We start from the raw sequence: 21,337 nt of genomic DNA, 5'->3' as shown, positions 1-21,337 counted from the left end.
ATAACCAGCAAAGGACAAAGCTGACTTCGAACCGCGGCAGTCGGTTTTCTCTTCCAACACTTGGGGATTTGTGGAGACTGCGAGCGGTGGGGCACCGGGTGCCCTGCCAGCATCCGGGCCACGTGGAAGCTAGCACCATAGGCAGGGAGCCCGCATAGACTGCTCGCAGCCCTGAGAGTATGTCCTTTTCCCCTACCACCACCCACTTCTCCCCATTCCATCCCCGTCTTTGCTGCCCTAGGCCAACGTGCAGATTACTAAGTAATGCCCTTTAGAAAAGAAAACAAATTACAAAGTCCGATTGGACTGGGGGTCCAAGCGCAACTGCGAAAGACCTTTACTTGGTTCACTTCTGCTTTGCACGCGGAGAAGTTGGGCTCTGGTCTTCTGAATCACAACTGATCACATTTGGCTAAATTCTTGGGTCCCTGAGGGCAGGTAACAAAGATATGCACGCATTTCTGGACTCTCAGACTGCCACTTATAAACAGACCAAGAAAATCCAGCCCCCTTATCCCAGCAAAAAATCCAGCAAATCTAACTCCTGGTAGAAATCATATAGGGTGGAGGTTAAGACTGAGAAGTGAACAGATGTAGGTCACACAGACCAGGGGCTCCACCCTGAAACTATCCAGGTGCCCTTGAGCAAGTATTATTTAGCCTTCTGAGCCTCATTTCATGCAACTTTGAAATGCACATAATAACACTACCTGACTTGTAATCAACATTATATATTTCATGGCAAGTATCTAGTGCAAAGACTAGCGCACACTGAGTGCACAAGAAAAAAAAAATGCTCTCTGTAATGCATTGAAAAGCTGGCATCCCAGACTTAAGATGTATGCAGATGCCCTCAAAGAAGGAATTGAATTAATGGACAAAAAAACAAAAAAAAAAAACAAAAAAAAACAACAAAAAACAAACAAACAAAAAAAAAAAAACAATCAATCCATGCAATGGTGAGGCATATTGTGGTCTTCTGCCATTCTAGCTAGGATGTTCACAGCAGAGGGTTCCTGTCCCAGCATCTGCACTGGCTTCCACTTGCACTTACACATGCGTTTATCCATTGGTCCCTAACACAGAGCTCCTGAAAACCCACACAGAGGTTAGAGAAAGTTGTTTCTCAGACCCTTTAAAGGTTGAGTTGAAATTGTGACTTTTAAACACATTTCCACATTGATCAGATCTGATTTATATCATCTCTGAATTGAGAAGGAGGCTTCTTCTCAGTTCCAGATTTGGCAAATAGTAATGCATGTGAGAACCATTGCTCTTATACTGACATGGCTTAATTTAATCTACACAACAAACTCGATGTAGGTAGTCTCAACAGTAAAAATATTTTGCAGGTGTGGAAAGTACTGCAGCACAACCTGACATCAGACCCCAACAATTCTTCTGCATTCAAATTAGAATTTTTTTATCTTAGGTGTTTTTAACATTAAGTCATTATACCTTTCCTCCTGAGTTCTTTTAGCAAAACAATATAGAAAAGTACTTTTTCTACATTGATCTTTTTAAAATACATCTCCAAGCTAGGCTTTGAACTCTGTATAGGCAGGGATCATATGCAAATTGTAGCAACTCATCCCACCTCAACAAGCCAATACCAGGCCCAGTACAAATGAATGCCCACAAATAGGTAGAATTCTCTTAAGTCTGTTTCTACAGTCCTTGAAACTTTATCATAATTTCTGTGTTTTGTATCTGTTTACATGTATATTGTCTGTGTTTTTCACCAGACTGTGAGTTTCATGAGGCAGAAATTTTAGTATTCTGATCACTATTCCATTCCCTGGGTCTCACACAGTATCCAGCCCAGAGTAAAACTAGGTAATATTGGTGAATGAACCAATACACTGCATTCTTCACCTTTTATTAGATATATGCATCTTTGTTCATGTACATGATTCAAGTTGTCTGCAACATTGATATTTGTGAATCGGCATCCAAGCCCTTAGTGGGTGAATTTTCCCACTGCTAGGAATAATATGAACTTCAGTCCATGGCCTCAGGATGACTTGCTGTGGGAGTTGGCAGAGAAGGAGAAGGACTACTTCTGCTAAGGTCTTCACCTTGATCCCCAAAAAATCTCCTGACAGAGATGTGGATAGATTGTCACCAAACAACTGGCTCTGTCTCCTAAAGATCAAAGGTGGGAAGTGACTGGAAAATGTGTGAAGACGCTTCCGTCATCACCAGAAGGGAGACTGCATATTTGTTGGCTGGGGCTCGATCATCTTCCTCAAAGGCTCCATTGCTATAAATTTAACTGGATGACATCTCCAAAACAGGCGCTACTTTGAGTAGGGAAGGACGCTAGTAAGACACCTGTAGTTACTCGTTCAAGAACACATTTAGTTTGAGTTTGTTTATTTTTAAACCGCGGATCACAGAGGACCCTCAGGCTGCCTGTCTGGCGGCGGCTTGAGCCATCCATTGTGGCTCACGCGACCGCCGGGGTGGGATGGGGAACATGGCCACAAAATCCTTCATCCCAAAGCAGGCAACGCGTGTTCTGGCCTCTTTGCTTCCGGTCTTGCGGGTGCCTATTTAACGGGCTAGTAGTACAGTCCACAGTGTCAGAAACAACCGCTTTCGAACCTGTAGATTTGCGTAGGAGTTCCCTCTCAACAGCTTATTATCAGCGTGATTTCGATCCAATTCTTAACCCTTTATGACAGTCCCAGGACGAATGGAGAGCTCAAAGTTTAGGAAGGCGCTAAGAATATTCAATAATCAAGAAAACATTTTAATGAAATAATTTTCAGAAACAAAATTCATGCAAAAAATTATGATGTATAAGATACCTAAATTTTAAATAGCTCCCACCAACAGTTGGGAGGTTGGGAGAGATAAGGCTGCGATGGCCCAAGAGGAGGGCTGGAGAAGGACGGTGGGAACTCGGGTGGAGGAAGAAGTAGAGGAGGAGGAGGAGGAGGAGGAGAAGGAGGTTGGGGTGCAGGGCTTTGGGGAGAATAGATCTGGGTTCCGGTGCGTACAGTCTCAGAAGAGAATTTTCTTCACATTTCTTGGCACATGTTTTGCACCCAACGCTAGGGCTCAGGTTCTTCCCTGCCAGGGGCACCGAGGGCTTGTGTGGTCCAGGGCTCCTTCGTTGCGGACGAACAGGGATAAGAGCGGCCGCAGGGAGGAGAGAAAGGGTCGCTACCCTGAGGACTGTACTATGAGCTGGCTCTGAGACTTGGGTGCAGGAAGTGGGGAGTCCAGGAGACCCGGAGGCCGCAAGGCGCTGAGCGGTGGGACCCGGTGGAGGCCTGGAGCGGGCACACCGGACAGCCTGGGCGGGGAGTGGCTCGAAGCCTCCCGCAGCCTAGCAATGGAGGCTATGTGACCCCGCAGCAGCTGACCTCCGGAAGCCTGAGGTCGGGCCAGTTAAAGTCGCAGCACCACTGGTTCCAGACCTTTACCTCCTGACCACACGCCTCTGGTTCCAGCGCTTTACCCTACAGATGATGCTAACTGCTTCAAGCCACAACGACATCCCTTTCTTCGTTGCCCCAGCGAGTGTGATATGCCGGGCGGGCCCAAGACACGTCCAGGGACCGTCCGATGACAAACTTCAGTCACTACTCTTGAGGAGTTGGCTCTCTGCTTCAGTCTTAGAAAAGGAATTGGACAAGGGTGTTTTGAGAGGTGTGGCCCAGGGGCCACAGGAGTTGCCAGAGATCTGGACATTCGGGCCACTTCTTGCGACCTGGGCTGGGACATAGGCGCTAGCTTCTCTGGGACCACTGGGTTCGAGAAAACTTAACCCAGCAGAGGTGTGTGTGGGATCCCAGGTTAGGGCTATGCGGAGGAAAGGCTTTGACACACTTTCCCGCGGAGCGGTGAAATCCGAGGCCACGCTGCACGCTCTCTGGCCGGCACCGGACGCGCGCTGCTCTTGGGCGCCTGGGGACGCACAGTAGCGGTCCCCGAAAGGACTTCGGTCGCTCTCCGCACAGTGCTCTCGGCATCTTTCCTGTTTTGCAAACCGAATTTATGAATCCAAAGGCACCGAGATCCGTTACTTTTGCTTTTCAAGCGTCTACCGGAAAGAGCTGGAAGGAAGATGTGGACGGGATCTGAGGCCACCTTCTCTAGTAGCTGCCCGTATGCTAAGAAGCGGATCTCTTTTCTCCTTTCCTGCGTTTTAACACCAGCAGCAAGGCGGCAGCCTCTATTTGGAACCTGGCCCGCCGCCCGGGCGCAACTCCGGCCCTGGAGCCTGCAGACAGTCCGCGAGACCCACAGGGACCGGTTCCTGAAGCTCCAACAGAAGGGTTTTGCTTTAGCATTCGTTAAGCTAGGGACAATTGGTCAAAAGCGGAAAAGATTTTTTTTCCTAGACAATTTTCGGGGTCGGCTAACCTGAGTTCTGGAGGCTACGAATGGAAATTTGAAACCGCGACTTGTATAATAGGAGGCATCTTCTAGTCTTCCATATAACTAAACTCAGACGTTCAACAAAAATTTTACAATCCTAGGCTTTAAAGTTTACCAGGATATAAATAACATTTCGATACCATCATGTGGCTTCTCTCTTCGGTGTACATTCCAAAACTGTCTACACAGCTCCACATGAGCAGAGAGAGATTAAGATTTTGCGACCAAAAAACTGCAGTTCAAAAATTAATATAATTAAAAGTATGTGTTGTTTTGTTTATACAGGAGTAAATATTGCTGTTACTTATGTGTTAGATACTTTAGTACATTGTACATTATTTCATTAATCTATAAAGCGATCAGCCAGGTAGAAATTATTGGCCCTATTTTAATGTAGATAATGAAACTGAACTTTGAGAGGTTTAGATAACCTACAAAGTCTCAAAACTGATATTTGTTAAAGCCACTATTCAAAGACTTCTCTGATTGTAATGCAAATTTTCCATATCCAAAGCAGCCCCCAGGTCTGCCATTAGCCTGGGAAGGACTGGAGGAATGTGTGAATGTGACTGCTTTGTTTCAACCCCCTAGGTGGTTTTACCTGTTAACCTGTGCCAACAATGGGATTTTGAAGGGACCTTAGAACTCTGCTTAGGAGAGCTTTTAATCATCCTTTGACAGCACCTCTCTGCCAAGCTCTGGTTCCCCCTTTATATAGCACCATATTGATTCTTAAAGGCAATAAATCTAAGAGGAGGGGCAGTGTGCCCCCGATAATAATGCTGCAGCATATGTTTTACTGCTGAAGTTTCAACACCAACAAGATACATAGCTTAGGGATGCCCAAATGGCTTACCTATTGCACCCAGATTTGTTTTCAAGTAGCCTTTTCAATTCCTCTGGTCTGCTGCCTGCCTCCTCCAGTCACTCAGTTTTTCTTGCTTCCTGTGTTACTTTTAGTAGGATGAAAAGTTGGGATTGCCTGCCCAGAAGAGCTGGGCTAAAGCTGCACCATCTCTCAGAAAGGAGGTGGAAAATGACAAATGTCCATTCACTTTCCCCTTTACTCATCAGTTTTTCTGAAAATGTCCCTCTCATGATGTTATTCAAACTCCACTCGATTAAGATACATAAGACATGGTGTTTTCCGCTCTGTAGAAACGCAATGGTGATTTTTTTTTCTTTTAAATTGAGGTATAATTCCACAGCAAGTTTTTGAAAACAAAACCCAGTCAATGAAATTTGCTAAACCCTGTTTAAGTATGTACCAAGGTCTAACATTTCAAACAAAAAGTAAACCAGTATATGCCTTACAGTTCAGAAGAAGAAAATGTCACCTTGAGAAGGTGCTGTATTTGGGAGGGGAAAGGGTGTGTGGGATGGTAATCTTTTATTTTTTTTAAGACAAGGTCTCACTAAATTTCCCAGGTTGGTCATGAACTTGTGACCCTCCTGCCTCAGCCTCTGCCTCCGTAGCACTAGTATTGCAGGTGTGCACCACCAAGTCCAGTTTGGGGTGGTGACATTAATAAACCAGGGATCTGGACTGGTCTGGGTTGTCCAAAACCAGCAAAGCATTCAAGAATGGAAACCGATCCTCAGACATATCTAGAAGCAGCACAGCCCAAGTTGTAGGGTCACGGTATAATCATGACCCGGGCGTGGAGTGAGTCCCGCACAGCGATTTCCCTTTAGCTAGTGGAATGGACCGCAGGGATGATGAGCAGCTCTGCCACTCGGGACCGCAAAAAGCAAATGGTGATGAATTAGACAACGGTGTGAACTCCTTGAAGTACCTAAGTCCATAGTTTTACTAGTTTCTCCCAGTTTTACATAGACCTTTTGCACTTAGGTAAAGATATCATTGTACGTATTTTTGTCACCTGAATGCAGAACTTTGTTAAAAGTATTGATACAAAATGACCAAGACAGACTTGAATCAGAACTCTTCCAGAGTTATCATTTTTTTTACACAAATGTTTTCAACAACTATTTCGACGTTTGGTTTTTCCCCATATCTTCATTTCGGGAGTTGGGGCGGGGGGGGGGGGGGAGGAGGGTGGGAAAAAGGAGTTGTTTTTCTTTTTTCCTTTTCTTTTAAGACCTACCAAGAGGCCCCTAATCGCCAGGCCGACTGACTGGAAAGGAGGGCAAATATTTACATGTATAGTTTGAATATGTGTGTCAGCCTGAGTTTACACCACTCCAAGTGAAGCGGATTACCCTGTGAATTCGGAGAATTTGAGTTATTCAGGCTGCGCAAGGCCAACTGGACGCCCCCCACGAGGCTGTGGGAAGCTCTGGCCGCGACCGAGTTTGCAAAGGCAGGCGGGTTCCGTGTTCTCTGAGGCCAGGTGTTGTAAAGGTCATACTCTCCCACTGAGAGTCGCGTGGTCCCTGCAGGGCTCCGCGCCCTGACCCTCGCTTTCCCTTAGGCCCCCGCCTCACTTTCCACAGTTCCTCTCGTAAATAGAAACCCCAGGCTAGAGGCGCGCCAATGCGCGACGGATGCCATGGTTTTGAGTGCAGCATCCTTTGCCAAATGCTCGCAGCTTTCGCTCAGCGTTTCTATCTTAGGGCTGTATTTCTTCAACCCCACTGTCAGGAAATAGAGTTTGGAGACCGTTGAGTGGGAGTCCCGGACCTGGCCGATTAGTGCCAGCTCAGTGGCGCCGGTTTCCGTTCTATTTAGCGCTGCCCAACTTTCTTTTGAAACTTTGAGACCCAGTAAGAAAAAGAATGGAAGAAGCAAGATTTCCCCGAGTTTTCTACGCCCTCATCCCAGGTCCTAGGCCGTGATAAAATTGCCCTCTCCAGGCAGCGCGCACCGTCCTCCCGCCCCAGAACTGCAAGGTCAGGAGTGAGTGTCTGCTGTAGCTGTGTCATGCTGATGGCAGTACCCCTTGTAGTGAACTGGCGCTGGACTGTGGGCCCGCGAGAGCGCACAGCCACGAGGGCGCCGCACCCCAGGCGCGCCCACCTCGCCCGGCCTGCGGCCACGCCCCCGGCGGCAGAATCAGGAAGCGGTGACGTGAAACAGCGCTGACTGGCTGCGGGCCTACGGGATAGCCACCGCCAGCAAATTAAGGCGCAGGGCAGCGAGTGCCCTGGCGCAGTGTCCGTCGCGCCTCGCCGGGCTCTGCACGCCTGAGCTGCGGCTCCCAGGTGCTGGCACCCTTGCAGCGCCGAACGGCCGGTCGCCACCTCCCGACAGTCTGGGACGGTCCGGTTGTACCCAGCAGAGGCAGGGAGGAAGAACGCGGAGGGGGTGTCGCTGACCCCTGTGCTTTCTGCAGCTGATGTTCGTTTCCGGCTTGGGGCAGTCTGTGCTCCTGCCGCGCCCGGGCAGTTTGCGCACCTTCTTAAGTCTGCGGTTGCTTCTTTCCCTTGCTCTTCCGCTGGTTCAAAGTCTCTGCGGCTCTGGGGCTTTGCGGTGGGAGAGAGGAGAGGACAGTGTGGCGCTCTGGGGAGTTTAGAGCTGTTTCTTCTGAAGTCCCAGGCTCCGCTGTGACTGCACTTTGAGCTGTGTTTCGGGTCTTTGTCTTCTTTGGGAAAGCTGGACGGCAGTTCAGTAGGCCCTGTCTCTGGCCAGGACCGCGCGCCGGGGACCATGGAGTTCACGGCGTCGCCCAAGCCCCAGCTGTCCTCCCGGGCCAACGCTTTCTCCATCGCTGCGCTCATGTCGAGTGGCGGCTCCAAGGAGAAGGAGGCGGCAGAGAACACCATCAAACCCCTGGGTAAGTTGGAGTGCCTGGCTGTCCGTGCGGACAGGGGAGGCAAGTGCTGCGCATCCTTCTGTCCCCTGGCCACTCCGCGCGGCTCGCGAGTCTGGTGGCAAGTGTAGCCGTTTTCCTGGCTCGTGGAGCTTGACCTGCCCTGGTCCTGTCTAAGGAGGGACATTTTTTTTTTCCTTTTCCGCTCAGGTTTTCTTTGAAGGCTTCACAGTATGTTGAACACCAAGGGTATGGCATCTCCAGATTGGGCTAGTCGCTCTCCTTCTGTGTCTAAAATCCTGATGTCAAATCAGACGTATGGCGTATGAGTGTTGGGTTTGTGGGGATAAAAATATTCAAGGACAAATCATAATAAAACCCCCTTTAAGACCACAGGATTTATGGTGCGTGTAACACCTACTTTGTGCATTTGAAACCAAGGAGAAGCCAAACGATTTCACAAGAAACCTTTTCGGTTTTGTTTCTGCTCCGATGTGAGTAGACTGAACGGAGCCAAGTCCTTAACACCACTGTGAAGTGCTGTAGATTAAGCCGCTTCTCTCCGCATGAACCATTTTCTTTACAGAAGCTCCACACTTATCAGTAAAACTCATTTTGTAACTGTCATCATTTTCATTTGAGGTTGGCAAAAACATTAACCAGAAACCATTTCCCAAATTCCTCAACTTTTAGTTATAATGTTTATTTAACAACCTTTGCCATTTATAGAAGTCACTAGACTCAGAGTAAAGGGAGAGTACGGTTTATGTTCTCCTTAGCACAAGTGAGTTTTGTGGGAAAGAAACTGCCCAAGATAAGTGTTTTAAAATCCCTTTACAATCGAAGGAGAGAGAAGTATTCTCAGATACTCCGGTGTCCTCAGTAAATAATTGTCACATATCCTGATCACTTCAAATACCTAATATAGTGAAAATAAATAGCAAACTTAAGGTAATTTTTTCTATTTTAACTCTCCCAATGTTTACTTTCTCCTCCCTATCCTCCTCAGCTCCTCAAAATAATCTTAATATCATATTCAAAATAATCTTAATGTGTAAGAGGAAGTATTAGAGATGAAAAACAAGAGGCCTGGGCAGAGAGGCCAGAGAACTAAAATCCTTAGCAACAGGAACCAAGGAAAATGAAACAGAAGGTCGTCAGGAAAGATCTTGTCAAAAAGTCTCTCCTTTGAGGTCCTCACTCCCTTTTTCTGGTTCTTCCCACCTACCTTCCATCAAAACCTGTTGAAGAAATGGGAGGAACCAATGAAAACTCAGTTGTTTAGAAGAAACCTTAATGATCAATTTCAAAGTCCTATTTGTGGGACTTCCCACCATTATTCATTCCTAATTAGAGGGACCCTGAATTCTTTATGAACTCCCCATCTCATTTTGGTGCCTAGCAGGAAAGAGAATTCCAGGTTAAAATTCTTAACAGATATGTAGACAGTGAACTGGGGAACATGCCAGATCCAGTTGCACTGCCATTTGTGTATTACTTCTTTATATTTATTGTTCTGAGAAAAACTACCTTCTATCCAAATTTCTAAATTCCAAACTGTAAAGCCATTCCCTGTCCTCATCAACCCCTCCACCTGACACCCTCCCATATCCTCTCAAAATGAGCATCCTCTTAGATTTTGAAAAGAGCTCAGCAAGAACTGGTAGGTGTTCTTTCTTGCACTGGCTAGTTCAACAGAGCACAGTTAATGACTGTAAACCAAGGACTCCTGCCAGAGAACACCCAAAGGTTCTGTTATGAGACAATGTGATACCTTTATTGAAGCACTGTGTGTGTGTGTGGGGGGGTCCAATGTATCCTGTGTTCACCCTTTAAAACTATTTAAAAGAACCACTAGAGCTTTTAAATTAAGAATATTCATTCAATTGTCATTCTGATTGTTTCAAATTTCAGGAAAGGGAACAAGGCCATCCCCAAATTTTATCTTCTCCTGATATTTTGAGAAACACATTTAAATGATGTCTTTATAGGGATTTAAGTAGTGACAATATTTTTCTTATTTTCCAATAACTGAAAGAGACAAAATTCCTAAGCCCCAGACTTAACCACTACATTAGGACTGGGAAGCAAAGGACAAGAAAAATATTAAGATTACTACTTAATCCCTATAAAGACATCATGTGAATGTGTTTCTCAAATATCAGGAGAAGATAAAATTTGGGGATGACCTTGTTCCCTTTCTTTGAATTTGAAACAATCAACGTGACAATTGATTTGCTTATTCTTAATTTAAAACACTTCCATGAGTTGACCATTGTATGAGAAGAAAATGCAATCATTCTATACATACTCTTTGTCCCACAAGAAGAAGTGTGAGAAATAACAAAGAATTTTATGATATAAACATGCCTTGTGTGCCCATCTACCTTGTATACCTGTGCATACGTACATTTATAACTTGTTCCCAGTCCTTGAGAGTACTTAGAATAGAGTTGTTTGGCGATCAGCTTCACATTGTAGATTCAAGTAGTTTCTTTTTTAAGGGATGGAAGATAATTGGGACAATTACAAAAGTCCCCCTGTATTCCATCAAAGTGACTGGTGTAGTCCTAGGCCCTTATCAGAGGGGCAGGAGAATGTTTGGATCATCCAGTGGTATTCCATCCTCAGGCTGGATGGGGGTAGCGTTCTCTGCTTTCCCCACTTTAATTCCCTGCTAGCCTGGGTTTGAGGTGGTTTTTCTCACTTCCAGAATCCTTTTGAAGGGGGTAAAAATCACATATCACCTCTCCAGGAATTTCCAAGTCTAATTAAAAAATGACCTGAAGAGTCTGCTAATCTGCTGTAACAAACTGTATGCTGGCATTGTTCATAAGATCTCAGACTGGCAGGGAGATTATAAAATTGTTATAATCTATCATTATCATCTCGAAGTCTAGAAAACCGAGAGCCAGACACAGAAATGGAGTTGTTATTACTAATCACATCCCCGCCTTTCTCCCAATCCCTTGTCCTCCTTTCATGGAGAGAATGTTCCAGGAAAGAAGGGAAAATCCCTCTCAAAGTGGTGAAGGTACTGACTGATCTCTTCACTCCCTTGATTTCCAAGGAGGAAAGCACCCTGGTTGTTAGAGACAAAACTGGTACCACATCCCACAAACTACAAAGTCTACATTTTAGTCTTCCTGATCACTACCTTTCTCTTCACTCCTCACATTTCCCCCCAAGTGGGTTTCAATAATATTGGTAACAAGTAATGGTTCTAGAACTCATTTGGTTTAGTAAGCAAGCAGTGGGTGTGTTACCCTCTGGAAATCTCAGGTACATTTTGTACAGTGATACATCTTCCCTAGCTTCCTGGAGTTTCTGAATTTAACTTTCCCAGCATCAAATCCAGGTGTTTGTTTGGATATGCCGTTCTTCGTGAAATTTTCCTTGTTTAACAGTGTCAGCCATCACTCTCTATTCTCTTTATTTCCAGAGCAATTTGTAGAGAAGTCGTCCTGCTCCCAACCTCTGGGGGAGCTGACCAGCCTGGATGCTCATGGGGAGTTCGGTGGAGGCAGTAGCAGCCCATCCTCCTCCTCTCTCTGCACTGAACCGCTAATCCCAACCACCCCCATCATCCCCAGCGAGGAAATGGCCAAAATTGCCTGCAGCCTGGAGACCAAGGAGCTCTGGGACAAATTCCACGAGCTGGGCACGGAAATGATCATCACCAAGTCGGGCAGGTAGCTGGGCCTTGGCGGGTGGGGAATGAGGAAACCGAAGAGCCTGCGGAGGAAGTGCTCAGGGACTTCCAGGAACTGGATTTGAGAGCTGGCTGGTCCCGGAGCAGGGAAGCAGCTTTGCTGAAAGAAGGCTGCTTCCTTCTGCCAACTGGCATTTAAAAAGAGCTGCAGATGTTTGCATTTTCTAGCTGTGGGAAGCCCCACTAGGGCGTTGATGAGGATGGTACAGAAACTGACAATGCGCTGCCCCAAAGGACACAGTGGGTGGGGTCTTCTTATCCCTGCACCCCCCGGAGGGTTTGGGGTTCTGGGTCTAGATCTGAGGGGAGATCTGAGTACGGCGTGGGCGGCTGGATGCAGCAAGGGAGGGCGGTTGCTTCCCTTTTATCATCCTCAACTTGCAGAAGCCACCAACTTCCATTAACTACGCAAATTAAATTTTTAAAAATTTATTTCAAAATAAAATTTGAAAGAAAAAATTTCCTGTCTCAAGGAGCGCTGGTGCGGTGGGCCCTTTGGCTCTGAAGCTGGGTAGGCTCTAGCCGGCAGGAAGTCTTGTGGGGTGTGGGCAGCTGGAACCCGGCAAAGGCTCCTAGGTCAGTGCCCCTGGGCAATACCTGCGGTACCCTCAAGTCGCAATGTCTTGGGAAATCCATTCCTGGAATCCCTGCTGTTCCCCCCCCCCCCATCTTTTCCCAGGTGGCTTGTACAATTGGATCAGCTCTGGTGACTTTGGGTCCTCTCTAGCTGAATGTGCTAGATAAATAACAGGATTTTCTCTAAACGCACACCTTCGGATTTTGGGGTGTAGGGGTGGGGACCACAAAACTTTCACCTAGCAATGAGGACTTGCATAAAGGTGACACTTAAAATCATCTACATTTTAGAAGAAGTTGTGTCTCTATATTCACATCACTGTGGTTTTACGAGAAAAAAAAGGGTGGTTTGTGGAGAGGAACGCACAGGGATGAAAGTTGGTCTTTCCCCTCCCTTCCCAGTTCAAGTCAGTTCTCTAGAAAGTGTGAACAGGGCGGGTTCTTTGTCTCTCTTTGTCAGGAGGATGTTTCCAACCATCCGGGTGTCGTTTTCGGGTGTGGATCCTGAAGCCAAGTACATAGTCCTGATGGACATTGTCCCGGTGGACAACAAGAGATATCGCTACGCCTACCACCGGTCCTCCTGGCTGGTGGCGGGCAAGGCCGACCCGCCGCTGCCAGCCAGGTTCGTGCTTCTGGATTTTTCGCTGGAGCAAAATGTTATTAACCCCTCTGGCACAATGTCTCTGGCTTGTGTGAATTTTAAGCAGGTCTGTTTTTAAAGCAGGGTTCTGGCATGAAGTTTTTCTAAACCTGGAAACTCCAGGGTCAAATGGAAAATATATCAGTCTCCAAGAAAGGCAGTTTGTACATAGAGAAAACGTTGATTTTATTTTTCTTGTATTTAAAAGTTTTCTTTAATTTGGATATTTATTAGAAATGTGAACCATCTGATATATGTTTGTGTATAAAATTGCTTAATTGCTAATTGGTACTTAAAACCAGATTAGATAAACATACTAATGAAATGATTGTCCTAAAATTCTTTTCAGAGCAATGTATTTTAGCAAAGTGGTTGCTTATAGTGAACATTTGTTAGTAATTGGTTACATTTGCACATAATAAACATCTTTTGGTAAAATTTGGTTGTTTTTGACAGATAAAGGACTCAGAGATTTAAGAAAAGCAAACCCTTTTTTCCCCTCCACAGTTTTAGTCGATGAATGTAACTCAACAATATTCCTTTACATGAAATATTACTCAGTCAATGTATTAGGGATCATATATGTTTATTTATGTGGTAGTTATTGCTAATAATGTTTTTCTAGGAATACCCTGTTTTAAAAAATTCCAGACAAACCTCTACTGTTGATATTTCACCCATAGGACTATTCTGGGAGGGGGAAAAAAAGAACACATATTGTGAATAGCTGAAGTATAGGATCTAACCTCATACTGTAATATAAAACTGAATATTAGCTGACTTTGTATTTTGTGTTCATCAACCTCATAGCATTTAAATTGTTTTATGACTTTTTTTGTGTGGTAGTTGAAAATTGGTGCCAGAGCTAAGAATTTATTTAAATATGCAGACTTAGGAACTTTGAAGTTATGACTGAAATGTATCTAGTATGGAATTCTTGTCAAGACAGAATCAACACAATTTGCACATACAGTTCAGATAGAGCATTCTGCTTAATGAATAGTTGATCACAGTACCTTTTATAGCATGCTAAATGCACTAGAGAAGAGATTACTAGCAGCTTTTCAGTTTTCTAGACTAGGAAGGTCATCTTCCTAACCCTTCCAAATCAGTATATTAAATAACATTTAGGACTCAGGAATCTTAAATATTGCAACTCATTTTTTTAATTGAACAAGATGTGCCAGTTTACAATATAAAATTGGTAGAACTAATGTTCTGTATTTACTTTTAATAGTTTAATTTTATTCTTGAGCTTCCTTGTGAACTTATTGTTTTAAAATTTTAAATGAGAGATTTTAGTTGATTCTTAACTATTTTTATAAACAAACATTCCTTTTTATTTTTCTCAGTCTTCTAAGAAGTTAATCACTCTTATTTAACGTGCATTTTCTTCCTATCTGAAGGTATGGGGAAATGGTGCAGGCCAGCAGGACTTTGGAAATATGACATGTCTTGTTTATGTTACTAATCTGTTCTGGTTAGAGAAAGAAAGTGCGTACCAATACACTATCTTAACTGAAGCATGTTTAAGCTATTGCTGGAATTTTAAGTCCGGGTTTGGGGGGGGGTCAAAAAGGGAGGGGCTTCCTGTATGTGTTTTCATTTATCCTACTTCAGTTTATTTATGTTGATATTAGATAAAAATGTGTAGTGGATTATGGAATATAAATATTCTAGATAATTTAAGCAACTATTCTTTATTACTGCTGTCAAAAGAAATAGTTTGCTGCACTCTCTACCTCCACTAAGAAAAGGGGGGAAATTTGGGAAATGAGAATTTTTGTACTCATGGTAGAATTTTTTATGGTTCTAGGTCATTGAAGCACTTTATCTTAGACTAAAATTCATTGGTCTGTTGTTTTTAATCAGAAGAAATAATGCCTGACAATATTATTTGATAGTAATGGAAAATACATTATTCCTGATCTAAATTAATATTACATTTTCATATAGGATATTTCTTTTTTTATAAAAATAATTCATATGTAAATAGGTTACTATTTTTATTAATGTGATTATGTATGGCAAATATGATACTTTAGAGAGGAAAATTTCATTAACTTCCAAGATTTTCAGTAGTTTCGTACTTTTGGGGGAGGGGCAGGAAAGGAGACTGATCCACAGAACAACTGCACCTATGAAATTACAGCTTCAGAGGGATGAAATTTGAAAGGCTGTCATGTTTGTGCTGTAAAAAAATGAATACTCTACTTGAAAAGCAGTTATGAGCACCCGTCCTAAAAGATATGAAACCAACAGGCAGCAAATGCCTGAAGGCTTTAAAGTTCTTCTTTGAATCTGGCAAGAATCTTCAGTGCTGTTAGTTTTTCCTCTGCTTTGCTCTTGGTGGGTTTTGTGAATTTCAGCCTGAGTACACAAGTCCTTTTTCTTAGTCCTCTTGTGTGGCAAACCATGGCACAGTCTTCTTGTTCTGTATATGAATGTTACAAGCAAAGGTTCTTGTGACTTTTTTCTTTTGCTTTGCCCAACCAAAATATTAATGTTTAATTATATTTATAGGAATGCTATATGAAACCTACAAATAAATAGCCTATTATATGGATAAAGAAGTTTATCAGGGTTGGGGGGTCTAGCTCAGTGGTAGAGCTCATTCTTTGCATGTAGAGACCCTGGATTTTACCCCCCCCCCCCCAAAACTCAATAGTTCTGTAATCTCCCTCTCAATTGGGAAAGGTTTTGTCAAGAAGATGACAGGATAGAGATTTACAAAGAATTGTACTTAGGGTAATGATTGCAGGTAAAACAAATGATTGCAGGTAAAAAAAACGTTTTGCTCTGAGTAAAAGATTGCTTTGCATGTAGGAACGGATCAATAAATGATAGATTTTTTCCATTAAAACTTTTATTTATTTATTTATTTGCTTAAGCTGTTTGCAAATGAATTGATTGAATAATTCAAAGCTTATGCAACTTGTTTAAACTCTCATTTAGTGAGAATATAAATAGATGATAATGAAAGTAGGTGGCAGTGTTTAAATATGCAACTTGTTTAGACTCTCATTTAGTGAGCATATAAATAGATGATGATGAACATAGGTGGCAGTGTTTAAAGTACCAGGAGGCTCACCAGACTCTCGGCTCTACTCTGGGGCTATTAAGCATTCTCCATGTCCCTGCATTAAAATTCCTGTTTTTATGCGTACAAAGAACATAGACTTTAAACCGAGTCACTATTAAGTATAAATAAATGGATTCAAATTGTTGCCTCTTTTAAATGCTTTGTTTTCCTTGCTTTTTAATGATATTTGTAATAGGAACTCCTGCAATAGTTCCTATTAATAATTTTTTTTCTTCTGAAAATACCTACAAGATTTGATATTTGGCAGTTGCAGACCAGTAGCTAACTAGATAGAAGGAAAGAAAACACTCATCTTTTAAAAATGGTCTGCTCAGCACATAATAGAAAATTTATTTATTTTTACATCTTTTAGATCATTGGTACATGAAATATATGAGATGTTGTAGAGTTATTTTAGCATTACTTTTTTGGGGGGGACACCTGGTATTGAACTCAGGCACTCAACCACTGAGCCACATCCCCAACCCTATTTTGTATTTTATTTAGAGATAGGGTCTCATTGCTTAGCACCTTGCTTTTGCTGAGGCTGGCTTTGAACTCAAGATCCTCCTGCCTCAGCCTCTCAAGCCGCTGGGATTATATTTTAGCATTAATTATATTAATAAATTTGAGGCACATAGAGCAAATAAAATGGACCATTTATATGATGTTTATGTGTTCCTTTAGGCACAGAACATTGTACAACTCACAGAGACAGATTTTTAAAAAGTGTCTCAATGAACTTCTCCTGTGATTTTAGGCTCTATGTGCACCCAGACTCTCCCTTTACTGGCGAGCAGCTACTCAAACAGATGGTGTCTTTTGAAAAGGTGAAACTCACCAACAATGAACTGGATCAACATGGCCATGTAAGTAGGGTGCCTTGAACTATGCCGATTACTCTGGATGGAATGGAGAAGTCATACAAAACATCCTGTCAGTCCTTTCTTCCTTCCTTCATCTGTCAGTTATTCTATGAGAACATTCATGTGTTCTTCAGGGAACCTTGATGGATTTTGTCAAGAAGCCATTTACAGGGATGCCAAATGTCACCACTGTGTGAAGGGCCCAGGGATCTTCTGTGCCATGGGTTTCCCGACACTTCTGTAACTGCCTTATCACCTGAGCCAACTACACATAGGAGGCTAATGTAGACTCGTCTTGGATTAAGCATCTAATTTCTGTTAGTAATGTGACAAATAATTTAGCATAAAGGAAATGGAACTAAGACATTCCTTGGGTGTGTTCTATAGAACACATTCATGTGAGATGCAATAGAATAAAAGGGCTTATTTCTAAGTAAGTTTGCAATGCTGTTTACTAATATTGCGTATCCCCTTTATGGAGAGTTTTGTAAATGTTAAAACATAGAGAATCTCTGCAATTAAAAATGAAGCATTTTTTGTGTCAATAGAGAGCTCATTAAAATATGGAAAAAAAGAGAAATTTCAACTATGAGCTCTTATCAGTAGTTAATAGAATAAGTAGTCATTGATGGAGACCCTTGCACATTTGCCAAAATTCCTTTTGAAGGCATTGTCTGTGATGTCATTCAGTGGTTCTACATAACAATTTACATATACATTCTGATTCAGTTTTTATATTAAGAAAACTTTAGACAAACTTGCAGACTTCTTTTAAATAAGAAATTACTAATTTTTCTTTCTCATGTCCCTTTATTATTTTGTTACTTAAGATTTTAGTTTTTATTGAATCTGCCAGTTAGAGGAAGCATTTCAAAATCTTTTTCAAAGATATCTTTAAGTAGATATTAGAGTTCTAGATTTGGTTTCAAATCGTTGGATTGAACCTGGAACTACCATTCAGTTGCCCCAGGCCTTGTTTATAACAGTGGGTCAGGGAGACCAGGTTAACTTCTGGCTGTGATGGTGCTGTTGAGATATTGAAAGTAGGTTAATAAGCTTCTATTGTTTTAGGTACTGACCTTTATGGATACTGGCATATCTTCCTTTCATCATCATCATTATCATCATCATTTTATTATTATTATTTTTTGATGCTTCCATTCAAGGATTTTTTTCAGGTTAAAAATTATGAAGCATCTGAGTGATATTTTTTATAGGTCAGTGATCATTTTTAATGTTTTTCATATTAAAATTTCTTGGGCACGAACTGAAATCTTTGCAAGGAGAAAGGAAATTCTTTTATAGGTCTGGTATTTTCCACATGTGAAGCTTTTAGGAGGATTATTTGGGTCATTCCAGAAAGACTTCACTGTTCATTTTGGGATCAGCTGTCTGGAATTAAAATGTCTTTCTTGTTAGTGTCAGCTTCGTGGTGGGAAGAGCAATACACTGGATTTCAGGAGCTCTGGGTTTTAAACTGCTCATGTCAAGATCAGACCCTGATGAACTGTTTTCTCTTAGAAGGTTGCTTATATCCATTTTTGCCCTTAAAATTTCATGATTTAATATAACCCTTTATCACCAGAATGAGTGTGTTCTGAAAATTTTAACAAAAAAATTTTGACACTGTTGTTTGGCTAACTTCTTTGAATCTGTTCTGAAGCCCTAATACAGATGCATTTTTAGTCTTTTAACAGAACAATTTCCTATTCCCAGAAATTTATTTTTGCAATGAAGCAGAGTCCACATTTCTGTTAGTGTTTCCTAGCCCCACAAGGGCATGGTAACCAGAGCTAGAAGCCCTGGGGTCTCTGACTGTTCAATGTATATTCCCAAGTGAAATTGACCTTGGGGCCATTTGGAGGTGGGGGAAAAGGTATTATTTAAAGTTTAGGGTATTTTTTTTTTTTTTGTCATTTGGTATATATATGTGGGGGTTGGTGTGTACATGATTTGAAAATTATTCTTCTTAGTTGAACACATAAGGAATGTTGAAGTTTTTTTTTTTCTTATATCAGCATCAGGGGACAAATGCCTCCTTTTGTTGTTTCAAATGTATTCCAGTTCTGTGTGTACCGATTAGGATCAGTAGCATGAACTGCCAGGAATAAATGCACTATACAGATGACATTACTTCTTAAAAGTTTAATTCTTTTGAAGTTCTAATTTGTTTCAGTTATTCCTCTTCTAGTTTAGAGTCATAAAAAGGTGACAAATGCAAAATTCAGTGCCCCTCCTGTTACTTTACTTTGGCTTCCAAGTCAAAGAGATTGACAGAGATAATTATGTTGTTCCCTCCATATCCATAGGGGCTTGGTTACAGGATCCCCCCTGGATAGCAGAATTCATGGATGCTCAAGAACCTTATATAAACTGATGCAGTCTTTGCATATAACCTCCCATATATTTCTGCTCACCTGTAGTTTATTCATAATACCTAATACAATGTAAACAATTATACTGTTGTTTAGGGAAAATGACAATTAAGAAAAAAGTCAACATGTTCAGTACAGATGCAATTAAAAAACCTTTTTTTTTTTTAATTGGAGGTTGATTTAATCTTGAAATGCAGATTGTATATCAGTTTATCTCACAATAAGCCAGTACTTAACTCTGCTAAAGGCAATCAGGAGAAACACTCATTCACCACACCCATGTTAGCAGGAGAGCAAGGGAGTCATCAGCCATGGTATCAGCAGCAGCAACCAACACTGAGTGCCTGCAGCCCTGTCATGTGTTTACCAAGTGAATAGGAGAGCCAGCTCTCTGCTCCTATGCTTGGAGAAAAGCAAACAATGTGAGCCCCCAAGTCCAGGAAAGGCAGAACCAGTTTTGGAGATTTAGGTAGCTATGTGTGTGGCAATGGGAAAGAGGTGAGAAACTTTTTATATGTGAAAATGAGTTTTGTTGCTCACATTTCATAATGATAATGCTTTATATTTTATTTAACAGATAAATGAAAAAATATGGTCTCTTAGCTGCCTTGTTACAGAGTATGTTTATTATTTCTAAGAATTTGGCAACTTTTATCAGCTAAAGAATGGAAGATGGCCATCACTGTGATTGGGTTTAGCTTTTTTCTTTTATCTTTTGGCTGGGCAGATACTGGGGAATTGAATCCAGGGATACTCTACCACTGAGCTACATCCCCGGCCCTTTCTAGTTTTTATTTTGAGACAGGGTCTTGCTAAGTTGCCCAAGGTGGCCTTGAACTTAAAATTCTCCTGCCTTCTGAGTCGCTGGGCTCAGGCATGCAGCACTGTGCCAGACTTCAGGTTTAGTTTTACAACTGGAAGTTACAAATGAAGAAAACTGTCATAAATATGAGCAGTAGAGTATCTACTGAGCATTTCCTATTTCCATGTGCTTTACTAGGGTTATGCTGATTCTCACCACAGCCCTACGAGGTTAGCCTTGTTTTTGTGTTTGAGAAAACTAGAGGTTGGAGAGTTGAGATCATTTGATCCCAAGATTAAATGAAGAGCTATAAAATGGAAGATCTGGTATTCTCACCCATGTGTCCTATACCATGTGCCTTTCTAAGTTATTTTATACCCTCTCCCAATAAATCATAACCTGGCCTCCTATAATATATGTATTTTTTATTTTAGAAAATTCAGACATACTTTTGGTCTAATAAAAGCATTTTAAGGATTTGATTTTACAAAATGAATCAACTTATCCTCCAGATGACCCACTCCCTTTCCCTCATCATTTTAGAAAAGACCTTTGAAGCAACCTGTGTTATTTGCAGTTGTTTTGGTAAAACCTGATTCACAATGATGACTTTGCAGAAGTGTGTGAAAATGATTTGCCTGGAGAATGGAAAGGGTAGATCCTAATCTTTAAATTGAATTTGATTTGTTTTTGTTTTGCCTTACTGTACTCTTTGTCTGGCTAAGAATGTAAAAGTCAGTATTTCCCATCTCTTTGTTGTAGATCATTTTGAATTCAATGCATAAGTACCAGCCACGGGTACATATCATTAAGAAGAAAGACCACACGGCCTCGTTGCTCAACCTGAAGTCCGAAGAATTCAGAACGTTCATCTTTCCTGAGACAGTTTTTACAGCAGTCACAGCCTACCAGAATCAACTGGTGAGTGCACAGTTCACAATTTAGTTTCTGCAGAAGATAAGGACTTAGGACACTCAAGTTGCCAGCACTCAGAATGGATGTTTACTTTGGAGAGAGCTATTGAATGCCAGCCCTAGGCCCTCTAGGGGTGTGATGAGTAGCTGTATATGACACCATCTTACTGTCTAGACTCTTTAGACTCCAAGTCAGGTTGTTCATTGTCCACTTCTTGCCCCAATCAGCCTTCTCAAATTTTCTTCTCCAGAAGATTACCTG

General features: G+C 42.2%; 1 protein-coding gene across 1 annotated transcript in view; it reads left to right on the top strand.

The window, feature by feature from the left end:
- The first annotated feature begins 7,505 nt into the window (after window positions 1–7,505).
- Tbx20 (T-box transcription factor 20) overlaps window positions 7,506–21,337 on the top strand; it is a 48,217-nt gene continuing 34,385 nt past the window's right edge. The window contains exons 1-5 of the mRNA XM_047562336.1: window positions 7,506–8,129; window positions 11,548–11,797; window positions 12,854–13,018; window positions 16,879–16,987; window positions 20,924–21,082. Coding sequence (XP_047418292.1) covers window positions 8,003–8,129; window positions 11,548–11,797; window positions 12,854–13,018; window positions 16,879–16,987; window positions 20,924–21,082 — 810 coding nt within the window. The 5' untranslated portion in view covers window positions 7,506–8,002. The remainder of the gene's footprint in view (window positions 8,130–11,547; window positions 11,798–12,853; window positions 13,019–16,878; window positions 16,988–20,923; window positions 21,083–21,337) is intronic.

The sequence above is a fragment of the Sciurus carolinensis genome, chromosome 8 (genome assembly GCF_902686445.1).
Source record: "Sciurus carolinensis chromosome 8, mSciCar1.2, whole genome shotgun sequence".
Taxonomy (NCBI): domain Eukaryota; kingdom Metazoa; phylum Chordata; class Mammalia; order Rodentia; family Sciuridae; genus Sciurus; species Sciurus carolinensis.
Note: the sequence above shows the minus strand (reverse complement) of the source record. Positions and strands in the feature narration are given on the sequence as shown.